The 24,194-nt window shown below is 35.1% G+C and overlaps 4 protein-coding genes across 6 annotated transcripts; 1 reads left to right on the top strand and 3 right to left on the bottom strand.

The window, feature by feature from the left end:
- Positions 1 to 45: 45 nt before the first annotated feature.
- Positions 46 to 2,655, bottom strand: LOC145631317 (receptor-like protein EIX2). The gene has a single exon (XM_081683394.1). The coding sequence runs from the start codon at positions 2,653 to 2,655 to the stop codon at positions 46 to 48; it is 2,610 nt and encodes an 869-aa protein (XP_081539520.1).
- A 3,059-nt stretch (positions 2,656 to 5,714) lies between these two features.
- LOC145630068 (putative prolyl 4-hydroxylase 12) lies at positions 5,715 to 8,592 on the bottom strand. Of its 2 annotated transcripts, none has more exons than XM_081682305.1 (7): positions 8,362 to 8,592; positions 7,673 to 7,774; positions 7,379 to 7,436; positions 7,210 to 7,296; positions 7,030 to 7,087; positions 6,761 to 6,933; positions 5,715 to 6,292 (listed from the first exon to the last, which is right to left on the bottom strand). In XM_081682305.1, exons 1-7 carry the CDS (start codon positions 8,430 to 8,432, stop codon positions 5,927 to 5,929), a joined length of 915 nt encoding a protein of 304 aa, XP_081538431.1. In that variant the 5' UTR covers positions 8,433 to 8,592; the 3' UTR covers positions 5,715 to 5,926. The 2 variants fall into 2 exon arrangements, with proteins under 2 accessions (XP_081538431.1, XP_081538432.1); XM_081682306.1 differs by having other exon boundaries at positions 7,673 to 7,768.
- A 406-nt stretch (positions 8,593 to 8,998) lies between these two features.
- LOC145630067 (uncharacterized) lies at positions 8,999 to 14,476 on the bottom strand. Of its 2 annotated transcripts, XM_081682303.1 has the most exons (6): positions 14,298 to 14,476; positions 12,982 to 13,885; positions 11,572 to 11,630; positions 11,225 to 11,353; positions 10,863 to 10,998; positions 8,999 to 9,873 (listed from the first exon to the last, which is right to left on the bottom strand). In XM_081682303.1, the coding sequence occupies exons 2-6, from the start codon at positions 13,684 to 13,686 to the stop codon at positions 9,544 to 9,546; spliced, it is 1,359 nt and encodes a 452-aa protein (XP_081538429.1). In that variant the 5' UTR covers positions 13,687 to 13,885; positions 14,298 to 14,476; the 3' UTR covers positions 8,999 to 9,543. The 2 variants fall into 2 exon arrangements, with proteins under 2 accessions (XP_081538429.1, XP_081538430.1); XM_081682304.1 differs by lacking the exon at positions 14,298 to 14,476 and having other exon boundaries at positions 12,982 to 14,202.
- A 7,240-nt stretch (positions 14,477 to 21,716) lies between these two features.
- On the top strand, positions 21,717 to 24,071 carry LOC145631518 (large ribosomal subunit protein eL36y-like). The gene is made up of 4 exons (XM_081683617.1): positions 21,717 to 21,822; positions 22,351 to 22,455; positions 23,488 to 23,687; positions 23,796 to 24,071. Exons 2-4 carry the CDS (start codon positions 22,354 to 22,356, stop codon positions 23,824 to 23,826), a joined length of 333 nt encoding a protein of 110 aa, XP_081539743.1. The 5' UTR covers positions 21,717 to 21,822; positions 22,351 to 22,353; the 3' UTR covers positions 23,827 to 24,071.
- The last annotated feature ends 123 nt before the right edge of the window (positions 24,072 to 24,194 follow it).

Below are 24,194 nucleotides of genomic sequence, written 5' to 3'. Positions count from 1 at the left end.
ATGCTACAACCACTTATATATGGTGGATGTAATACAATAACTATCTTAATTATTATTTCTCAACTTAGCCATCCTAACAGCAATAGCCACATACAACCAGTCATGCAAATCTTCAATACGCCTAAAGAAAGCATGCCTCCAACTCTTTTTCAGAAACAAACTACCTACAACTCCCCAAAATCCAGTTGCAACCCCCGACATTACCACCAGGTAGAACCACATTGTCTCACGCTCGTCCTCATTGTCTTCATCTTCACCTCCTGAACCATTGTTTGGTGAGTCGTCATTCCTGCATTTCTTGGGAAGTGAGTCTCCACAAAGATAAGGATTGCCGGCGTAAATTGAGGGGTCGTTGAGGGTTTGCAACTGGTATCCAGTTGGGATTTGTCCAGAGAGATTGTTGTAGGATAAGTCTAGGGACTCCAAGGAAGTTATTGCACCCAAGCTACTTGGGATTGATCCTGAGAGTTTGTTTCTTGATAAATCAAGAGAGATCAACGATTTCAAACCACCTATGTTTCTTGGGATTTGTCCTGACAACTTATTGTAGGATATGTTCAAACCAAGCAAGTAGGAGAGATTTGTAATCCCATCTGGAATGCTGCCGACCAGTTTATTACATGAAAGGTCGATGTTCACTAACAACCCTAAGTTGGATGTGTATTCACGCTCAATTCCATGGAGGATCTCATTGATGTTGTTGTCCCCATCAAGATATATATTGAAATCAGCCAACTTAGAATTCATGGACGTAAGGTTATTGAGACAGTAAGGGATGGTTCCAGTTAAAGAATTATGGCCAAGGTCTAAGATTTGGAGGTTAGACAATGAGCACAACTGATGAGGAATACTGCCTTTGAGTTTATTATTTCTCAACCGAAGAATTTGTAACCATGGAAAAATTTGTGTTGGCACTTCGCCTGATAGATTATTCTCACCAACATCCAAAACCCTCAAAAATGAGAGGTTATTTAAGCAAGAAGGAATTTCTCCACTTAACATATTGTCGTTTAAATGCAGGTAAGTCAACCTTGTGTTGTTGAAACATGGGATGTCTCTCGAGAATGTATTGAATGACAGGCTTAAAAATTGAAGACTTGACAAATTACCCAAACAATCAGGAATTGTCCCAGAAAGCTTATTCTTTTGAAGATCTAATACACTCAAGAGCGTATAATCGCATATAAACTTTGGGATTGAACCATTTATCAAGTTATTGGATAGGATGAGTAAAGTCAAATTAGGCATTATATGATACAAATGTTCTGGAAGTTGCCCTGAGATGGAATTATGAGACAAATCAATTTCATTAGCTTGATAATACATGTAATTTCTATGGCTTCCAGGGGTCAAAAATAGGCAAGATATTGAGTTATTAGAAAGAGACGCATAATTAAAGTTAATGGGAAAGATAGGACAACCAATGATATTGTTATTAGAGAGATCAACCCAAGAAAGAGATTGCATGTTATAAAACCATTTTGGCAACACCCCTTGAATTTTAGAGTTAGATAACTCCAACCATGTGAGATTCTTGTGTGTTTTAAGCCATTTAGGGAATTGACTATTGAGTTTGCAGGTGCTAGCATGCAATTGATCAAGTTGGAAGGGAGACACCCAATCAGAAGGCAACTTAATCGATAAGAAGGTTTGACTCATATCCACAATTGTCAAGCTTGAAAGATTAGCAAAGTGAGTTTCAGACAAAACTACTGCTTCCAAAGGATTGTGGGATATGTCTAAATTCTCTAAGGCTGACAACATGCCCAGAGAATTTGAGATAGGACCTGATATGTTGTTATAATTAAGTAATAGAGACTTTAGGCTTCGAAGCTCTTCTCCTAACCAAGCACCTATACTTCCACTAATGAATGAATTTCCAGACAAATTAAGCAGCTCTAAGTCAAAATGGGTACAACTAGTGGATATGTTTTCACGAGGTTCCAACAAATGGCCTTGTAGCTGATTATAGCTCATATCTAGGTACTTTAAATTGCATAGGTTGTGTATAAGGCTCCAAATACATCCTCCTTCAATGCCAGTGACAGTAGACCCAGCGAAGTCGAGGTGTATGAGACTTTCAAGTTCACCTAACCAAAGTGGGATTTGGGATCCAAATTTATTATATGAAAGGTCAAGGTATTCAAGAGAAGTCAGGTTTCGAATAAAAGGTGGAATGTCTCCCTCGAAATCATTGTACCTGAGATTTAAATGACTGACAGACAATGGATGTGAAACAAGAAAAGATGATGAATTCAAATGAATTTGGTGACTGTTTTGTAGGCTACACCCAGACAAACCCAAAACACTTAAAAAAGGAAGTGGCCCAATAAGTGAGCTTATCCAGTCATGGGCAAGACTTAGATTCAAGCCACTTAAATCAAGGTGACGCAATTGCTCAAGACTAGAAGCCCATTTCAAACTATGCACTAATAAATTACCGTTATTTGATAGATCGAGGACTTGCAAGTTAGTGAGATTAGCAACCTCATGTGGAACTTTTCCATAAGTGAAAGTGTTTGAAAGATTAAGGTACCTGAGTTGCTTCATGTAACCCACGAATTTTGGGATCTTGCTGTCACTAAAACCGTTGATGCTTACATCCAAATGCATAAGATGATTCAACTTTACCAAATGTAGCAAAGATGACTCCATCTTTCTAGCCCAAAACAATGACATGCATCCAGTCTTATCGCAATCGCCGCCATGGAGATGAAGCTGGACGACATGGCCGGTAGTAGGATCACACTTAACCCTACGCCAACTGCAACAATCCTCATCACTTTCCCATGAAGACGAAACATCTTCGTCGTTGAAAGTAACACTGTCCTTGAATTGGAGCAGTGCCTTCCTTTCAGAAGGTATACACCCCAATTAACTGGCTGTTGTTGGAGTACCCACTACAATTACACAATATTATAGCCTTCATAAACAACAGAATTGTAATAAGATAACAATTCATTTTGATCAGATTTTGTTTTTGGTGATTTTTATGGAAAAGTTGTATTATAAAAGTAAAGTGGACAAGTGTTTTAGAGTGATAGATGCAAAATGAAAGCTCTTCTCATCACACTTTTATAGACAAAACCAACTCTTAGTCAAACTTACAAACACACTGCTTGGTAATTTCCATTTCAGGTAAGCCAACAAGAAATTGATCGGATTGTGACGCAACTAATGTGGTGCAAGTAGTGAAAAAGAAGAGTCTCGATTATTTCTCCAAACTTTTGCAAGTAGTGAGTTTTTAAAAAAGAAAAATCATTTTTAATGCACAAAATTCTTTTATATGACTGGCCACATTCTTTTATACGAGTTATTATGTTAGTGTTACAAGGGTTCATTACTTCGTCAATATTGTAGACGTTACTTGCTCAAGTGTTTTAAGGTTACTCAGTCAGTGTTATAGGGGTTATTTTGTTTTTTTACAAGCGAATATATGGTGTGGCCAACCATAAGTATTGTGGTAGTCATTTTAAAAATGACTAATGTAAAATTTTCATTATTATTAAGGGTTTTCTTTGAAGTCAACCAGGTCAAGATATCATGGGCCAAGAACACTAGCTTTCATTTTTCGATAGGCCAAAAATAATATTATTGCTGAGTTTTATTAGTAAATTTGTGGATGGAGGGGATAGGAATATAGGATAATGATTTTGTGGATCGGAGATGGTACTAAAAACTGAGACCACTCATTACATTGAGAATTTGATATGGTTTGTAGAATTGTAGCAAGTATACTTTTTTTTTTTTTAACTTTTTTCTACACTAAGCTATTTAACATTGTTATAATGACCAGCAATAATTTTGTACTTCGCACTTCCGTAGTAAATTGTACCGTCTCTCAAGTGAACAATTAAGTATAAATTATCATAGAAATATAGATTTCAAGAATTTTCCTAAAGAATTCTTAATTTTAGGGACTGAATAAACTAATGATGGAATCAATAATTAATTTCTAGTGTATTTCTGCAATTACATTTTGAGCCATGAAAATCCAGGCAATTCTGTGGTAGTAACATTAGCTAATTCAATTGTACTTGTACCCTCAAAACCAATTTATGGTTGGTTTTTATGAAGTGTTTAAGATCCTGTTGAGGATTGTGCACAATGGATCAAAACATTGGGAGTGTAGCTTCGAAGAAGATTATGTCACCGTGTGATGTGGAAAATTTTAAGTCTTCTTTACAGTCAAAGTCTTCTTCACAGTCAAAGTCTTCTTCACAGTTACTTAGCTGCCAAAAAAAAAAAGGTTATAGTACTCCTTACATCCTAAAGGAAACAATGTATCAATATAACAATCCTATGGCTATTAGTCTTCCTCTTTTCTACATTGTTATAATATTGTACCGTCTCTCAAGTGAACAATAAATACGAAGTATTGATTATCGTAGAAATATAGATTTCATAAATTTTCCTAAGGAATTCTTAATTTTAGGGAGTTTATCAATATGATAAACAAAATTTGTTTATCAAATGGCAAAATTGTAGATAAATCAACAACTTTTTAGTAAATATGGGTCCCAATGTTGTTGATATATTTACGTAAATGTCATGATGATTGGGCATTTACGTTGTTTTATTTACCATTTTGCTATTTGATAAACAAATTTTGTTTATCAAATTGATAAACTGGGGCTTTCTCTGAATAAACGAAAAAATAAACTAATGATGGAATCAATTAATTTCTAGTGTATTTCTGTAATTACAATTTGGGCCATGAAAATCCAGGCAATATCTATGGTAGTAGCATTAGCTAAATCAATTGTGCTTGTACCCTCAAAATTAATTTTTGGTTGATTTTTGTTATGCCCATGAGAAAATCCACGTGTGAGTGGTGTGTTGTCCCACATTGAAGAGTGTAGAAAGTGTTGGAAAGTGTATCCCACATTGAAGAAATAAGAAAGTTGTGTCCACTTTATAATGCTAAGAGTAAGTTTAACCCCAAGTCTTTAGATTTGAATGTGACATCATTTTTTGTGGTCCCCATTGAAAATAATGTCATCAAATTCTTGTTAAGACTCACTAACACTTGCCCAAATTTATCACTTTAGCCTTTAGACTCAAATATATGACATATATGTAGAAAAGTGTAATAAAAAATAAAAAAATAAAAAAAATATTGAGGTGGGTCTCAATTTTAAGTCTTAAGAGACTTGCTTGAGACTTAAGAAGAAAAATGGGGAAAATGCTAAACTTGCTCTTGGGGCTCCTCCCCTTATTGTCATATGGTTTTGAGGTGGAACCTCCTTGGTCGTATAAAATGGACAGTTGTGTTGAGTGTGGCCCAAGCCCGTTTATCAATTTTTATGAAGTGTTCAAGATCCTGTTGAGGAGCTATCAAGTCTTCGTGTTCTATCAGTAAACAAGATTCTTCGTCGATTATGAGTAGTAACAATAGTGTCTCGAACTAAACTGAAACATTCTTGCTTTCAGATGCTAAACTAATCTTGTATGTAAGAAATAGTACTACTGTTTCCACCTGAAGAGTAGGTGCAAAATTTTGTAATTCTTTGTCTTTTTGACCAATATTATTGGTGGTTGAAATTCTAAATCACCTTTCATGGCAATAATATTTACAATAGTTTGTTCTACTTGTTTCTGTATAGTTCACAGATTTTGATTGGAAATTTGGAATTCTGTGTTTCTCTGATATCATCAATCAGCTGATTTTCTTTAAGATGTACTAACGGAGTATGAAAACCTGGCTCCAAAAGTTAGCTCAATCAAGTATCGTGTTAATAACTTCAAACATAAGAATTTGCTGCAGTGCAGTTACAAGCTCGTAAGATTAGCAGTTTCATTCATGATTTCTGCCAATCGAGTTATAGAGATGCACATGGATATGGATTTCAAAGAAGAAAAAATATTAAACCTAACCGGCTACCACTAAATCCTGCTAAAAGCTTCTTGACTGTAATTCAATGAATCAGCAAACATGACAGCTCTTCCTACACGTCCCATAATAATCAGGAGAACCAACCATGAATGTTGGATTCTTTTGACATTCACCAAGTGCAGCCCATTGTGGGCAATTTTCATCTTCATCGCTGCAGTCACTGTTGTCTGACTCAGATGGAATGTTTCTCTTACTTACTATTGATCGTATGTGAAAGAATTTGGTGGCACACCACAATTCACCCTCAAGAACAGGATTTCTCTCATGGCGACTGCTTTTGTCAGGAGATGCGTTGGGGCGGACACTGAAAAACAGAATAGCGTTCCCTTTGATAGGCCTTAGCAGCTTGTCATGGTTAGTAGACCACACTCTGGTCCTCAATCGAGAGGCTTTGAGCTGCAAATTTAATCACAAGTTGATTAACCAGCTATATATTAATGATAAAATACCATCTAATTCGTGTAATGTTCTTAGAAAAAATAAATAAATAAATAAAAGCAGCAAACAGTTCAGCGGCTTGCATATGACAATGCCCAGCCTCATTGCTAAGATCATTTGTTATCAAACAGGGTACTGAATTGAAAATTAGTAGAGAATTCCCTTTGCCTAAAGAATCATTGTTCAGTCGAGTAGAAGACTGAAGAGAATCATACATTAAGAACTACAAAAAGCAAATGTTCAGTAAAATTTACAAGTTTGAGCAGTCATCAGATATACTTCCTTTGTCTGAAAATGTTCATCACATATTCGAAGATCGTATAAACAGATTTTCTTTGCAGTGGAGGGGAAAAGAACATTAGAATTGCACTAAAAATTCCATCTAGGTCAAAAACAAAAGAAAAGTGATCATGAGGTCATTGTTACCTGTGACTCAGGGAAGGAAATCTCACCACCTCGAGACACGTCTGAAAGAAACAAGATAACAGTTGCCATCAAAGGTTCACTAACTTGCCAGGCAGACTGATTCCCAAAATAGTCATTTTTCTGTTTGGCTTCTTCATTCCCATAATGCTGAACTTCTAAAGCCCTACTATTCTCTGTTAACACAACAAAGTAGAGAAGACTATAAGGGTAAGTTACCTTATATTATTAGTTTCAAAGTTCAGATGATACCCTCGAATAAGAGAGAATACCTAGAGGAAGAAGAGTCCATGCTGAAATTTTTTCCTCTATTCTTGCAACTACTTCATCCTAGAGAAGAATGAACATGGTAAAATATTTTACATACATTTCATAAAACTAGCCCAAACAGCTGCAAGCACTTATTAGGCAATAAAATAATAAATCACTTCATACCAAACATGGGAGCTTACTTTCACATCAAGAGTGACTAGTGATCTTGTACTCAGTCCTTGGGTGTCACTGACCACAGAGTTGGCTCCTTCGCTCTGTCCATGTGCCTAGTAAATTAGTAAGGAACGGCATCAAGACCAATTCAGGCACAAATTGGCAATTTTGACTCGGTGATGCAAAGAGACTTACCAGAGAGATGAGATGGTCACAATCCTCTTCAGAGATAAAATCTCTATAAACAAAGACCCTGTCCCATTTAAAAATTTTCAATCAATTTTCGAGTAGAGAAAAGGTGATACGCAATACGAAAATTCCATACATACACTATGCTAGTAACTAGTATATATAGTAACTTCTAATTCTTCACAAACAACACATAAAGAATAGCAGATCTTTTCTTGCCTTGCAGTAGAGAAAATACTACAATTCGGTTAAGGGAAGATCTAAAGCTATTCGACAGCAATTCGTGTCAAAATACCTGACCTTGGTTGCCAAGACAGCTGAACAACCCTTGATGGATCTATCCTGCTCGACTTTACAAGATTTTCCTGGATTGTTTCTTTACTTCTTACTTCCTTTCTGCTACTACAGAACAACAAAAGCACAGTGCATTGACCATTCAGAAACTTTTACATCTGAAACTACTCGAAACTACCGAAAACAAAATCAAGTACTGAGTAGCATATTCTATTAACAAAACTAGGAGTAACAAATATCTTGAAAGATCAATTTATCAATCAATCCTAAATTTGAACATCAATTACTCCATAATAGATTCTTCCCCACATAATTAAGCACAGAAATCAACATTAACCTTCTAAAAAATTCTCCAATCTAATTACACATCAGTAAAATTTTTGATAGCATTATCAGCTGAGCATCAATCAAGTAATGATTTATACTAAATCAGTGAGTTAACATGATGTATTTACAGAAAATGAATAAACAAATCAATCCAAAATCAGTGCACTTCTAAAAAAAACCCCAAAAATCAAAGAACATAATCAAACTTTCACAATAAACAAGAATTGAAGTAACTATTGAAATTATACAGTGCAAAAAGATGCATATAATTTCAAATAAATGAGCACCCAGATCAAATATAGTAAATCAAGACAAAATCAAACCAAATTAACTGATACCCAGTAATCGAATTAACCAAATTAACTTACATTTCAGCTGAGGAACTCGAGAAAAAATTCATGAAAGCAAAAAAGAGAAGAATTTGAAGCAACGATGCCATTATCTTTGAGAAAGATTTAGAGAGGACAAAAAAGGGAAACAATATTAATAGAGGAATTAAAAATGAAAAGGAAAAAAAATTGGAATTGAAACTTCGGAGAGTATGGATGTTGTGCCACTGAAAAATTGAAATGAAATAAGTTTATCAACCGATTTAGCTGTCATGAAATGAAACAGGTTTTTTTAAGCAATTGAAAAAAAAGGTGTTATTTTTTGAAATTTTTAATTTTTTTTTTTTTTTTTTCAATATAAGTGTATTTGGTAATCCAAAGCCAATTGAATTCCGGCTAATCCAGATTAGAACCAATTGAAGGAAAAGCTTTCTCAACAAGTGTTGTTGTGTTCTCAAGTCTCAAACTCGAGATCTTGGTTAAGCTAGAACAACTCTTTTACCAGCTGATCTAAGCACTTATTGGTAGTTAAAGAAAATCATTGTTCCTACTTGTTCACTCAACCAACCTTGAGTCAATATATAGTTTTGAAGCTTATTACATGACTACCCCTAAAATGTACTCATAAATGCATAAATCAATAAATGTAGTATCCACTCATAATTGTCATAAATGTTTCAAAATTAAAATTACTCCGTACATAATCTCGGTTCATGGCTTTAATTAGAGCATTGTACTCCCTAAGACAATATTAAAGGCAATATCCTACTTAACAAAAGAATACAGGATGTTAAAATCACTTTGAAAGCTGAGCAGTACTGCAAATCTACAATCAAACATGGTACTCAGGGCTCAGTTCTATCTTCCCTATCACAACACTTGCATCAAGCTTCGATCTTGATAACATGTCAACTGTCTAATTGCCAACTTTCAGAGACGCAATCGACATCGAAGATTAACTTCATTTTCGTCACTCCTTTGCAAATGTACCTGCTCAATCTTATACAATTACTGAAATTTGACCAGAGCAACTCCTGACATAGATTATAATAGAGGAATGTTGCAGCCATTGTCATATCATCTACTAAGTTTAATGCCTCTAACAAAGTGGAACAACTCTTTTAATTATGTTCGAGAAACAAATGCCAAATCCGGGAAAACAATTGGTAAAGAATAGAAAGAATAACTCATAACACAACATACACATGATAGTTCTAAATACTAAGAGCCTTTTTTGGGGATGAGATGACCAGTTTCATCCTTGTCGAAAAGACGTGCAACTAATTCATCCCAGCTTTCCTTCTTTTTGCTTCCCTTAGATGATTCCTCAGAAGGTGTCCCTTGGAAAGATCCATCTGAATGCTCACTTTCGTCATCAAGATCCTCAAAAGTTCCATATTGGGAAGGAAGAATTGCATGAGGTACAGATAACGTGACAGCTCTCTGCAACGCTGCTTTGTGTTCTTGACTATGTTCTCTGGCCAAAGTCTCCTGCCTCTCCATCTTTTGTTTAACTGGAATTTCCATTACATCATCTTTCTCTTGCACCAGCTGTATTCAGGGGAAGTGAGGTAAATCAATAGTTAGAACTTAGAAACTCATTACTGTAATAAATTAATAAACTGCAGTGACTCTGAAGGAATCGAACTATAATATAGAATTAGTCCCAAAATGAATCTTGCCTACCCACAAAGGAGTTTTTTTAATCTATTTTTTAAGAGCATTTGATATAAGATATCAAGAATAAGTTTATCAAAAAAGAAAAAAGAAATCAAGAATAAGGCATTATGTCATTTCACCCATAAAACAGTAAGATTTGGGGAAAAAAATACATATTTTCAGACAAGAGCCAATCAGTTCAGAAAATTTAGAGAAGGGCAAATAGGTTCAGACAAGTCTAAGGGTTAATAAGAACATAAGTTATAAAATTCATTATGGCTACTAAGTTCAGAAAGTGGTTTAAGGTTAAATGAATTAAGACTAACGTTATGATTCTCGAAAAGCCATATAAATTTAAAATTTTAAAATGACCTAGAACAAAAATAACAGAATACACCCAATAGGAAACACAGCTACTGCAGAAGATCTATTTCAATTGTCAAGGAAAAGTAAGCATTGATTGTGGTGTCTTTTAAGCTGATTGTTCATCTTCACTTAGAATAATTTCTAGAGATCAAATTGACATGCACGCATGGACTGTAGAACAACCAAGATAAAGTAATGAAAATCTTAGCTAATTCAGTTGTAGAGACTAGAGAGTGCCAAAGAATTTCAGACAGTGAGTACAGGCTCCCAAATCATGGTTTATGATCTATATCAGTATAGCTATTAGCTACCCAAAAATATTCTTTTGAAGGCAAGTGGAATGAATGTGCAAACCGAGTTGTTGTAAACATATGTCATTGGGAACAAGAATTAGACCACTTTGGATCATTACAATGTTTAAAAAAACACTTTGACCCTTTCCTCACTGATGGATCATAGAGTGGACTATTTTACCAAAATTTATCTACAGAAGCTGTAAGGAAATTGTGACTGACCTCCAATGCCCTTTTGGCTTCCCTTTCTATCCAAATGATAGCATGGTCAGAAGTTGCATTACAAGAAAGAACAATATGCTCAAACCTTCCATCTACAGGAACTGCTGTCCTAACAACTGGAGGGAACCTTCCACATCTGCCATACAATTAAGAAAGTGAATAGAATCCCACTAGATATCAGCACAATCAAAGTTATACTTCGTCAATGAGAAATGATAAAGGTTCTCCACTATTTTCTCAATCCTCACCACATTAATTAGGGAGTACTTGTATTAAATATTTGAATGTGATGACTAGTTTGGTGAAAGATTCATAGTAATTGCAGTCTTGTAATGAGTCCATAAGGAGCCTCTGATATCTACCTGAATAATTTTCTCTCAACAATGTGATAAAGACGACCAGGTGCATACAACCTTCTTGGATCTCTGAGCTTCTTTTCCTCTGATATGCATGTATCCCTCATACACCTTAAGCATAGTAAGCACGGTAAACTGTGGAACAAGAATGACAGAAAAAAGGTGATAGAATGAGACAAAGGTGACAGGATATCATTAAGTAAATTGTCATTCATAGAATCAAACAAATGAAACATAGGATGTTTGCTCTTGTAGCCTAGTAGGTGTATGCTAGCATGAAAATAACATTACCTAGTAAACATATGTATCATGCTACTTAAGCCTATAAAATTTTTATATAAGAAAAAAATTACCAAAAAAGTGATTTGAATATGTCTTCTAGAGGCGTTGCTGTCCTTGGCAAAAAGTCATCCTGGTTTATACAGAAATGCATGTTAGAGGTCTGTAGTATGCAAGGAAAAGAAAGGGATGTGGAAAATTGAGAGGAAAGAAGTAGAATATGCACAACATGTTTCAACATCTCTGTTTGAATAAAATGAAGAAAAAAAAAAGAAAAAAAAAGCCTATTGTAAATAAGAGGGAATGGGGGATTAACTTGTAAGGACTTCCTCCACAAATAAGCTAGATAAGAGAAAGAAGGTAGTCTATCAATATATCTGCCATAGAATAGTATGCAGTGAACAGAAATATCAAAGATTCATCATTTATCCTTTGTCAGCCATCTTAAAGATCAAAGATCGGTGTAGGTATCCAATTAGATCAGGAACATTTTTTTTTCAGACTCAATACGTTGACCTTTCTTCTGAATGAATTACTTGAGCCTCCAAGAGTCCAAGGGCAATCTTTCTCGTGCTCAATATCTCCTAATTTTTTGGAATAGGATACCCATCAAGCACATTATGTCCTCTCTAAGTCACAACTCACAAGTATATTTCTACAGTCATGTTGATGCTTCATCTTGTTCTACCCGGTAGCATATATTCAGATTATTTGTAATATTAACTATGATAGTCTATAGAAAGCTAGCTCTTTCTTCTGACCTCTCAAACATGTTAGTTGACATAATTGCTATAATTATATCACTCAAAAACAATCAACAAATCTAACAACCATGTTGGCTCATATTCAAGGAAGTTGACACAGCACAACACGTAATCCATAAGACTCCTGAGTTGATTACCATGAATAGACCCCAAAAAGGTCTATGGACTATGGTGAAACAAAAGCACAAAAACAGACCCTCTTACTCTTCTCCACAAACCCAAACTTATAAAAGTTAAAAATAAGATAAAACTAGTTCTATACTTTTGAGAGTCTTAAAAGCATAAAGATTAAGAAAAGCCAAAACTCAATTCACCTACGTGAAAGTATGACACTATTTCACATACATTTAGGATCAATTTCAAGGAACTTTTACACAGCAATTAGAACATGCTTTAAAAGAGCTCAGAAAAGTACTGAATAATATTTCCACTTATAGTGTGCCTATCACCTATTATAATTACGCTGTTGAGCCAAGGAGTAGTTATCATGAGATTTTTCTCACACAAAGTCAATTAGGCAAATACAATAACATGTTGAGAATTATTCTAACGTGATACCTGCCATAAATACAAAATACCTATAAGAAAGCTCACTCTCTAATTCACTAAATTAAGCTAATTGATTGCATGATAAAAATGTATAGGTTATGGTAAACATAAACTACTCAATAAGAAATCCTCCAACATTTTGACAACAGAAAGATCACATAGATTCCTTACCTGAAGCACAACGGAGTTGATGACATCTGCATATCTTACAGCAAGATTTAGTGAAACGCTCCTAGCAGGTGCAATAGCATAGCCTCTAACCTTTTTCCTGTCAATATTTCCCAATTTTTCTAGGTTATGCACAGCCACCATTGTCAGAAGTGTTGCAACACCCGACCCAAGGGAGTGACCAGCAAAAGTCAATGTATAATCTGGATTCTTTTCAATCAGCTCCCTCAACAAATCACCTTCTTTCTCCAAAACCCAAACAGCAGCTCTAAATAGACCATTATGCACATAACCTCCATCGAATTTCTTTTTTCCCAACTTATTATCCAAAAGGACTTTATAATCACTCTCCTTAGCCATATTTAACCCCCTAAAGGCAAGAACTATATCAGCATGATCATGATCAAGGTACACTATATACGGAGGCGCATGTTTTTGTGTATCTTTGTATGTCCTTTTAGTTACCAAACAATCCGAGTCCATTCCATAACCTCCAGGTGGTGCAAAGAGAGGGTTTCGTAGATCATCCTCGTAAACAGAAAGAATGTACCGACACAATCGAGGTACAGGCTCAAATTCCTCAGCAGTAGCAATCCCCCAATCCTCACTATCATGGCCAGCCGTGTGAAGACACCGCTTCCACGCCCAACGAGCACAGCCTAGGCAGTATACACACTCAATAAGAGGTAAACCACAGAGGATCGACATCGTCCTCTACAGTCCAAGGTTGTTCCTCTAATACTTAGCATATATCAATAAGTCAGATGGTTTTGGCTAGGGAATTTGCAGCATCCATAACGTTATATGCATCATCATTCATCAAACATGAATTTTTGAACATGGGTTTTATGAGCAAGTACAGGAACTCAACTTTGAGCTAATTGGAATCTTCAACAAAATGGGATAACTGGAAAAGATTACAAATCAAACTAAATAAGCAAGATCAAAGTTCAAAAGGGTACAATTTTATAGCATCCTAACTTCAAACAGAGAACCCCACCAAGCAAAAAGGTACCAAAAGCAAATTATTGCCAAAAGAATAAGCAAGTTAAAAAGTGGGAATCTGCAAAAAAAAACTGCAAAAAGGGAATTTGATGATTTTGATCTATAAGATTGATATGATCATCCACAAAAGTGTAAAAAATCAACAATTAAACCCCAATATACAAAATTATGGGAAATGTAGGTGCTTTTTCTAGATAATTACCCACTTTGAAAATAAAAATGGTACTTATAAAAAGCTTGAAAACTTGTAATCTAAGGTGAGAGAAAATATGAATGTACAACTAAATCAAGATAAGGTAGAGTGGTAGAGGTACCTGGAGTCAGCGAAGATTTTGGAAAATTGTCAAAAAATGAGTTTAAATGTTAAAAATCAAGGCTTAAGATTAGATGGGTTGGTGTAATTTTTGTGATTTGATTGGCATTCCGGTGGCACGGCGGCTCCGTTGTAAGACGATTCCGAGAGCTGGCTGTTGGTTGTTTCTTTTTCAACCATAAAAACACGTGACATCTACATTTTTCACGTTTCTTGGGGTTTAGCCAGTAATACAAGTACTTCTACCGTTCTAAATTAGATGACAGTCATGACACGGTTTAAATTTGTTCACTATTAACATAACTTGCTTTGAGTTTGTTTTGTGATTTCGTGTTGAGAAAAATAGTCATTTTGCGTCTTGTTAAATTCGTCTCAACATCTATTTTTTAAATACTGGTATAATTATAAGAATTATTGGAGATTTGTCCAACAAAACTCTAATAAGACTCTACTTAAACTTATATGGCGGAAACCTCCAAAATTTCTCAAAAAAACGTAGATATTAGCCTTTTTGGAATTTTTTGACTTTTTTCACCCGGAAATAAAAATTGCTGAAAGATTTACCATGGTCTCTAATACCCTCCGGGAGTCCAATTGGCTGGGTGAAACCCGGAAATAAAAATTGCTGAAAGATTTACCATGGTCCCTAATACCCTCCGGGAGTCCAATTGGCTGGGTGAAACCATCAAATATTAGCCTTTAAAAGGCCAATTTACCGGTTTACAAGTTGCACCGATTTCATTAATTCAAGATTTCAAGCCTACCACGAACATTTATGGCAACAAATAATTATCATATATGGGACCATACGTCATTATATGATGTTGTGTTGTATTCCCTAGAATTTCAAGACTTTTAGACACCGGACCCCTAAGAATTCAAAATTTCTCAAAAAGCGTGGATATTAGCCTTTAATTTTTGAATTTTTTGACATTTTTTCGCCTGAAAAAAATAAATGCCGAAATATTTACCATTGTCCCTAATACCCTTCGGGAGTCCAAATGGGTAAGTGGAACCATCCAATTTGCCTTTAAACGGTCAATTTACCGATGTACAACTTTCACAGATTTCATTAATTCAAGCTTACCAAGAACATTTATAACAACAAATAATGATCATATATGGTTCCAAACGACATTATATGACCCCGAGATGTATTCCCTAAAATTTCAAGACTTTCCTACAACGGGCCCCGAAACCTCCAAAATTTCACAAAAAGCGTGAATAGACTTCAATTTTGGAACTTTTTGACTTTTTTTCGCCCGAATATAAAAATTGCCGAAACGTTTACCATGGTCCTTAATACCCTCCGAGAGTCCATTTAGGTGGGTGGAACAATCCAATTTGCCTGTAAACGACCAATTCACCAATTTACAACTTGTACTGATTTCATTAACTCAAGTCTACCGCAAACATTTATGACAACATATAATGATCATATATGGTTCCAACAACATTATATGACCCCGATAAGTATTCCCTAAAATTTCAAGACTTTTCAACACCGGGCCCCAAAACCTCCAAAACTTCTCAAAAAGCGTGGATATTAGACTTCAATTTTGAAACTTTTTGATTTTTTTTCGCCCAAAAATAAAAATTGCCGAAATGTTTACCATGGTCCCTAATACCCTCCGGGGGTCCAATTAGGTGGGTGGAACCATCCAATTTGCCTGTAAACGACCAATTTACCAATTTACAACTTGTACTGATTTTATTAACTCAAACTTACCACGAACATTTAAGACAACAAATAATGAAAATATATGGTTCCAAACAGCATTATATGACCCAGAGATGTATCCCCTAGAATTTCAAGACTTTTCGACACCGGAACACGAAACCTCCAAAATTTCACAAAAAACGTGGATATTAGCCTTCAATTTTGGAATTTTTTGACTTATTTTAGCCAGGAAATAAAAATTTCCGAAATGTTTACCATAGTCCCAAATACCCTCCGGGCGTCCAATTGGGTGGGTGGAACTATCCAATTTGCCTTTAAACGGCCAATTTACCGGTTTACAACTTGCACCGATTTCATTAACCCAAGCCTACCACGAACATCCATGACAACATATAATAGTCATATATAGTTCCAAACGGCATTATATGACCCCCATATGTATTTCTTAAAATCTCAAGACTTTGCGACACTGGGCCCCGAAACCTCCAAAATTTCTCAAAAAACGTGGACATTAGCATACAATTTTAGAATTTTTTTTAACTTTTTTTGGGTTCCAAAATAAAAATTGCCGAAATGTTTACCATGGTCCCTTATACGGTTATACCCTCCGATAGTCCAATTGGGTGGGTGGAACCATCCAATTTTCCTTTAAACGACCAATTTATCGGTTTACAACTTGCACCGATTTCATTAACTGAAGCCTACCACGAACATTTATGACAACAAATAATGATCATATATGGTTCCAAACGACATTATATGACCTCGAGATGTATGCTCTAGAATCTCAAGGCTTTTCGATACCGGGTCCAAAAGCCTCCAAAAATTCTCAAAAAGCGTGGATATTAGCCTTTATTTTTGGAATTTTTAAACTTTTTTCTCCCATAAATAATAATTGACGAAATATTTAATATGGTCTCTAATACCCTTTGGGAGTCCATTTGGGTGGGTGGAACCATCCAATTTGCCTTTAAACGACCTATTTACCGGTTTATAACTTGCACTGATTTCATTAAATCAAGCCTACCACGAACATTTATGACAAAAAATAATGATCAAATATGGTTCCAAACGGCATTATGTGACCCCGAGATGCATCCCCTAGAATTTCAAGACTTTTCGACACCGGCCCTGAATCCTCCTAAATTTCTCAAGAAGCGCGGATATTAGCTTTCAATTTTGAAATTTTGAATTTTTTTCGCTGCTGAAATGTTTACCATGATCCCTTATACTGTCCAGGAGTTCCATTGGGTGGGTGGAAAACATCCAATTTGCCTTTAAATGACCAATTTATCGATTTACAACTTGCATCGATTTCATTAACTCAAGCCTACCCCGAACATTTATGACAACAAATAATGATCATAAATGGTTCCAAACGGCATTATATGACCCCGAGATGTATCCCCTAGAATTTCAAGACTTTTCGACATTGGGCCCCGAAACCTCCTAAATTTCTCAAAAAACATGGATATTAGTCTTCAATTTTGGAATTTTTGATTTTTTTTCGTCCCGATATAAAAATGGCCGAAATGTTTACCATGGTCTCTAATACCCTTTGGGAGTCCAATTGGGTTGGTGGAACCATCCAATTTGCCTTTAAACGGCCAATTTACCGGTTTACAACTTGCACGTATTTCATTAAATCAAGCATACTGCGAACATTTATGACAACATATAATGATCATATATTGTTCCAAACGGCATTATATAACCTCGAGATTTATTCCCTAAAATATCAAGATTTTTCTACACTGGGCCCTGAAATCTCCAAAAATTTTCAAAAAACGTGGATATTAGCCTTCGATTTTGAAATTTTTTGACTTTTTTTCGCCTGGAAATAAAAATTGCCGATACGTTTACCATGGTCCCTAATACCTTCCGAGAGTTTAATTGGGTGGGTGGAACCATCCAGTTTGCCTTTAAATGACCAATTTACCAGTTTACAATTTGTACTGATTTCATTAATTCAAGCCTACCACGAACATTTATGACAACAAATAATGATCATATATGGTTCCGAATGACATTATATGACCCCGAGATGTATCCCATAGAATTTCAAGACTTTTCGACACCGAGCCCTCAAACCTTTAAAATTTCTCAAAAAGAGTGGATATTAGTCTTCAATTTTGGAATTTTTTGAATTTATTTCGCCCGGAAATAAAAATTGCCGAAATGTTTACCATGGTCTCTAATACCCTATGGGAGTCCAATTGGGTGTGTGGAACCATCCAATTTGCTTTTAAACGGCCAATTTATCGGTTTACAACTTGCACCGATTTACCGGTTTACAATAGCCAATTTAATTAACTTGCACCGAACCCGATTTGAACTAAATTGACCCAAACCCGTTTTAACCCGTCAAAACCTGAATTTAACCCGACTTGTTACTAACCTAACCTGAATTCAACCTGACTCTTTCCTTACTCGACCCAAATTTAACCCTACCTGTTACAAACCCGACCCAAAATCAACCCGACTTGTTCCTTAATCGACCCAAATTTAACCTCACTTGTTACAAACCTGACCCAAAATCAATCCGACTTGTTATTGACCTGACCCAAATTCAACCCGACTATTTATTGACCCGACCCGAATTTTACCAGACCTATTACTAACCCGACCCAAAAATTGAACCCGATCAATTACTAACCCGACTTGAAATTAACAAGACTTGTTATTGACCCGACGTAAATTCAACCCAAATTGTTCCTTACCCGATTTCAAATCACCTTAAATGCAATTTAGACCACGCAATTATTGTTGATCAAAGCATTTTGTCTAGGGAGACCAAGTCGGTCCAGGCCAACAAAAGAAAGGAGCATCATCCTCAAATTTAAGAGTTAAATATAGTATATATTTGTTGTATGATCAAATGAGTTAATTATCTTCCTAAATTATAGACTATATTTTTTTAGTATATTGTCATATATGTTATAGTCAAAGGAAATAATTAGCTTGATAAGAATGATAATTATGTATTTATAATCAGTTAAACCCGAATATAACCTAACTTGGAATGACCCGACCTGATTGTAACCTGCTTATTATTTACTTGAACATAACCCGACTTGAATTTGAGAATGACCCGACTTGGAAATGACCCAACCTGATTATTACCCGCAAATTATTGACTTGAATCGAACCCAACTTGAACCCGAGAATGACCCAACTTGAAAATGACCCGATCTGATTATAATCTGCAAGTTATTGACTTGAGCCGAACCCGACTCAAACCCGAGAATGACCCGACCTGGTTCTAACCCGCAAATTATTGACTTGAACCGAACCCGACTCGAACCCAAAAATTACCCTAACCCGTGAAAACCCGAATTAAACTCGACCTATTGTTCACCCGACCCAAATGTAACCCGACCTGTTATTAACCCGGCCCAAACCTGATAAGAACTATGGCCCGACGTGACCCGACTCAAGCATGACCCAATTCAAACCCGACCCGCATAGGTTATGGAATTAATCTGAATTGACCCGACCTACTCTTACCTGACCCAAACCCGATCCGTTTACCCGAATTGACAGCCCTACTTATATGTGTTGAATATGAGAAACATATTGGAGGTTTCCAATTAATGTGATACTACTTTTAATAGGTTTTCTCATAATTTTAAATTTTTAACTCATTATATTTATATGCTCCAATTTAAATCTTATTTCTCAAAGGAGTGTGTCTCAACTCTCAAGTGCACATACAATTGAATGGCACATTACATCCTTTGCGTTTCACGAGTAAGTATAGACCACTACCAGGTATGGATAGTTGGAGTCCATACCACAATAAAAAAATATGTAAAAAAAATTGTAAAATTTAAAAAGCTAAAACAAAATGGAAAAGGAAGAAGGATTAGAGGGTGAAAAAAACAGGAACTCAAAAAACTACTACTCACGAGAAAAAGCTCCGATGGTCGGAAAATCAGTCCCACAAAAACCCCATCAAAGTTGCAGGAATCTTCCCTTCAAGGAGCGGTGCTCGATGTACTGAAAGTGAGAATTTTGTGGCTGATTCAAATTAAAGGAGTTATTCCAAGGTTGGTTGATGAAAGATGATAGTCGAAGGTTGACGAAGAATGTTCAAGGTCTATACTTACAATTGCAGCCATGAAAAACGGTGGGTTCAGATCGAAAGATTTTGGATATGAGGGGGTAGAGGTTGGTTGTCGGTGCTCCATTATTATTGACTTGTATACTGTTATTATTGAATTGTATACTGTTATGGTTAATTTTAATACAGTTATCATAGAGTTGAATACTGTTATTGTAGAATTGTAAGAGGAGAGAGTATTTTTTTTACACCATAGTACAATCTGATGACTTGCCATGGAAATATTGCGCAAAATTACATATTTGCCCCTGGTATGGACCCAATGAGTCCACACCTGGTAGTGGTCTATCACTACTCGCGTTTCACATACGTGAAACGTGACTCAATAATTGACTGTCCTTACAGGAACACGTCATACACACACATGCACCATAATTTACAGTCTTACACTATACTTCCTTTCAACATATTCAAGTATATATAATGTAAAAGTGCACAATACTAGTGTAGTGACTTCTAAGAGCACTCACACTAGTGAGCAAAAAAAAATTTGCTCATTCTCTCTCTAGCCACTTTCTCTCTCTTTCCAACCATGAGCATTTTTTGTGAGCAAATTTTATCCCACTAGTGAGCAAAAAAAAAATGCTCATCAATCTCTCTTTTACTTTTTCTCATACCTCACCAACATTTCTCTCTCTTACACATCACCATATTATTATTAATTATGTTTTGGTTAAACAAAGTTTTAGTGCTACTAATTACAATTATACTATTATTTAACTTATTACAATTATTAAATATTAATAAATAATATTGAAATTTTAATCGTTAAACAATTATAAATTATAAATCTCACTAGAAATGGGAGTAAGAATAATATAGAGTGTTTTTATGATTTTTGAAATTATACCAAAATATGTCAAAATGGATCTCTATTTGTAGGGAAAAAAAAGTTATAACCGTTGATGATTTTTTTTTTTAATTATAAATCAGCCAAAATAGCCGTTTTAAATTAATTACCGTTTAAAAACGGTAATATTTGCTTATTGGAGGAAGAAGCTGACAGGGACATTGGAGAGTTGCTGGGCCCCACGTAGTTACTGTTCATCCTCAAATTTGCTCATAGGATGAGCAAAATCGGAATTGCTCATGAGCATTTTTCAATATTCTCATTGATGGGGAACCATTTTTAACAAATTTGCTCACCATTTTTGCTCATGAGCAAAAAAATGCTCACTGATGTGAGTGCTCTAAGACTTAAGACTAATCTTTTATGAAAAAGAGCATTTTTTTTAACGGGATGAAAAAGAGCAATTTTTGCATACCATTAAGCAATCTACAACTTAAGATTGAGGCATTAAGGGCCTGTTGACATTTACTTAATTTCAGTTTTGTTCAGCTTTTAATTTTCCTCTCTCATAAAGTATTCATTTCAGCTCAGTTCAGTTCAGTTAATTTCAGTTCAGCTCTAATCAGTTTAGTTCAGTAAATGTGAACATACCCTTATTGAGAAGTTCAGTGCAAATTTTTTTTAACAACCTAAATTTTTTTAAATTAATCAACTTGAGTTTAATTAGCAAGTCAATTTGAGAAATTGAATTGACCAACTTAGGCCCTTAAGGCTATTTGGTGTAGTTTACATAATACGGGCCTGAACTCTTTTAAATGAAGGCCCAATCAATCATATCACCAAAATAAACGCTATAAAAATCCCATTTTTTACATTAGTGAGCCGAGAAGCTATTCAAGGTTTTTAGGGTTTCTCATTCAGTCGCATAAATCGTAAGCCCCTCTTCTCTTCCTTCTTTGATTCGTCTTCCATTTTTGTTTGATTTGAGAAATGAAGCTAAACCCGTTTTGATTCGCATTTGATTTTACTCAATCGATCTGTCTTTATGTTGTTTTAGCTCTGTACCATATGATTGAACTCTGTAATGCTAGTTTAGGGTTTAAGGAGCTCGAATTAGGGTTGTTTAATTTTCGTCAATGGGGATATTGCAATTTTTTTTCTAGGTTTTTACAATAAACCCATTAATTCGTACTAAAAATCCCAAATGTTGGTTGCTTGAAATTGATTAAAATTGATCTTAGGGTTTTGTAATCATGAACTTTATGCTGGGTATGTTTCATCATGCTCTTAATTTTGTATATTTAAATTATTCCCAGAAAAAGGCTAATTGTTGAATGCATTGATTTTGAAAGTTCCCTTTTTTTTTTTTTTTTTTTAATTACACTATTAGTTGCTCATACTAAGTTTAAGGTATAGTACCTAGAATTTAATTGTTACTTGTTTGGTTAATTTGAAAGCAGAAGATGGCTCCAAAACAGCCAAGTACTGGTCTTTTCGTGGGTTTGAACAAGGGTCACATTGTAACCAAGAAGGAGTTGGCACCACGACCCTCCGACCGCACAGGGGTAAATTGTTTATTCTTACTATTTTCTGATGATTCGAGTCTGATTACTTACCCCAGGATCATATTTCTGTTAAAATGAATATGAAGTTCTCTGAGTTGTTTATGGCAATGTTAATGAAATATGTGAATGTGTATCGTTTACTTTGAACGTATGAAAGGATGTTACACTTTGTTTGAATTCTATGGCTTAGGCGCTTAGTTATTCACACAACTTACCATGTGTTTGAATTCCGTATCGTTTGATTTGAACGTATGAAAGGATATGCACACCATTGATTGATTTAAGCTGCATGAAATGAGTAGTTGCTGATAAATGCTATCTATTGAAGTTTCATTTGTGCTTTTGATGGATTTATTTTGGAATGCTGGACTCATTTGCTGATTGCATATGATATCATTGCAAAAAGTAATATACTATATGGCTTAAATATGTGTTAATTTTCTATGTTGTTTATAACTTAAGATGGTTTAGGTGATAAAACTTTTGTGTGTGAAAGGAAGTGGATTTTGTTGATCTCCATGTTAAGTTCAAATTTAATAATAAAAGTTCATGTTTATTTGATGATAATAGTTCCTGTTTGTTTGAATGAATAGTAGTGTATGAGTTGATAGTGTTGAGTCTCTTGACACCATGAAACAATGTTTACTCATATGTGGAAATTTATCGTTCTTTTGCTTCTGAGACAAGTGGACCTGTATTGTTATGTGATGGTGTGCATTGATCTCTTTTTCTTTTCTTTTTTTTTTAATTTTTTTATTTATTATTATCCATATTCATTGGAACATTGGACTGATTAAAATCAATTCAAAATGAGATGTATGTATTGTACCTTGGATATCGTATTGCATTCTGATGCTGACAATGTAGGCTGTTCATTATGTTGAAAAGTAGATTTTTCTGTGTTATTAGTGATTAATGAATGCAATTGTGTTTTTTTATTGTTAAAAGTCTAAACATTGAAAGTATTAATAAGTGGAAGTAAGTGGTTTTGATTCTGCATACCATTTATATTTTGTTTATGACAATTGACAGAAAACCAGCAAGAGGGTTCTCTTTGTGAGGAGTATTATTAGGGAAGTTGCTGGATTTGCTCCCTATGAAAAGAGAATCACTGAGCTCTTGAAGGTTGGGAAAGACAAGCGTGCTTTGAAATTGGCTAAGAGAAAGTTGGGTACCCACAAGAGGGCAAAGAGGAAGCGTGAGGAGATGTCCAATGTGCTGAGGAAGATGAGGTTTGTTATCTGTTAATCTTTTTATCTCTGAATTTTGTAGGCTATGATCTTTAGTTGATTTCTAGTTTCACTTTTCATGTTTCTAACTGGTGGACTGCTTTTGGACAGATCTGCTGGAGGAACAGAGAAGAAGAAGTGATGCTCGGACGTTCTGTGATCCATATCTTGTAGGAACTCTTAAGATGTTTTGATTACTTAAAAGTTGAAGTAACTTCTGTTTAAAATGTTTTACTTGCATCCAATTTTGCTTGGCAATGCTGCATCGCAGTATTGGGAAACTAGTCTAAACTTTTTTCTTATGCTTGTAAGTTGTAATCAGTGAGACAGTAACATTGGTCAATGTAGGTTTGATATTAAATTATTACTGTGCCTTATTGTCTCTCATTTTGTATCTTCTCTTTATAGCTCTAGTGCTTAACTGCTTGAAATTTAGGTAGCAATATACATCATCCATTTTCATTTAGTAAAACACTTCAATTTTTGTAGGACTCCGCTGAGCAACAAAGA

This window comes from Chenopodium album, chromosome 5 (assembly GCF_948465745.1).
Source record: "Chenopodium album chromosome 5, dcCheAlbu1.1, whole genome shotgun sequence".
NCBI lineage: Eukaryota > Viridiplantae > Streptophyta > Magnoliopsida > Caryophyllales > Amaranthaceae > Chenopodium > Chenopodium album.
The sequence above is the reverse complement of the archived record's forward strand: the minus strand, read 5'-3'. Positions and strand labels throughout refer to the sequence as shown.

Bases quoted from the DNA above. Each gene is read 5' to 3' on its own strand.
- LOC145631317 (XM_081683394.1), bottom strand. From the start codon at position 2,655: ATGGAGTCATCTTTGCTACATTTGGTAAAGTTGAATCATCTTATGCAT.
- LOC145630068 (XM_081682305.1), bottom strand. From the start codon at position 8,432: ATGGCATCGTTGCTTCAAATTCTTCTCTTTTTTGCTTTCATGAATTTT. The intron at 6,934-7,029 runs GTATTCTCTCTT...TTGTGTTAACAG, and splicing joins ATGGACTCTTCTTCCTCTAG to AGAATAGTAGGGCTTTAGAA. The intron at 6,293-6,760 runs GTAACAATGACC...TTAAATTTGCAG, and splicing joins TTTCCTTCCCTGAGTCACAG to CTCAAAGCCTCTCGATTGAG.
- LOC145630067 (XM_081682303.1), bottom strand. From the start codon at position 13,686: ATGTCGATCCTCTGTGGTTTACCTCTTATTGAGTGTGTATACTGCCTA. The intron at 11,631-12,981 runs GTAAGGAATCTA...TGTATAAACCAG, and splicing joins TCAACTCCGTTGTGCTTCAG to GATGACTTTTTGCCAAGGAC. The intron at 9,874-10,862 runs GTCAGTCACAAT...CCCTGAATACAG, and splicing joins AAGCCAAAAGGGCATTGGAG to CTGGTGCAAGAGAAAGATGA.
- LOC145631518 (XM_081683617.1), top strand. From the start codon at position 22,354: ATGGCTCCAAAACAGCCAAGTACTGGTCTTTTCGTGGGTTTGAACAAG. The intron at 22,456-23,487 runs GTAAATTGTTTA...GACAATTGACAG, and splicing joins GACCCTCCGACCGCACAGGG to AAAACCAGCAAGAGGGTTCT. The intron at 23,688-23,795 runs GTTTGTTATCTG...GCTTTTGGACAG, and splicing joins AATGTGCTGAGGAAGATGAG to ATCTGCTGGAGGAACAGAGA.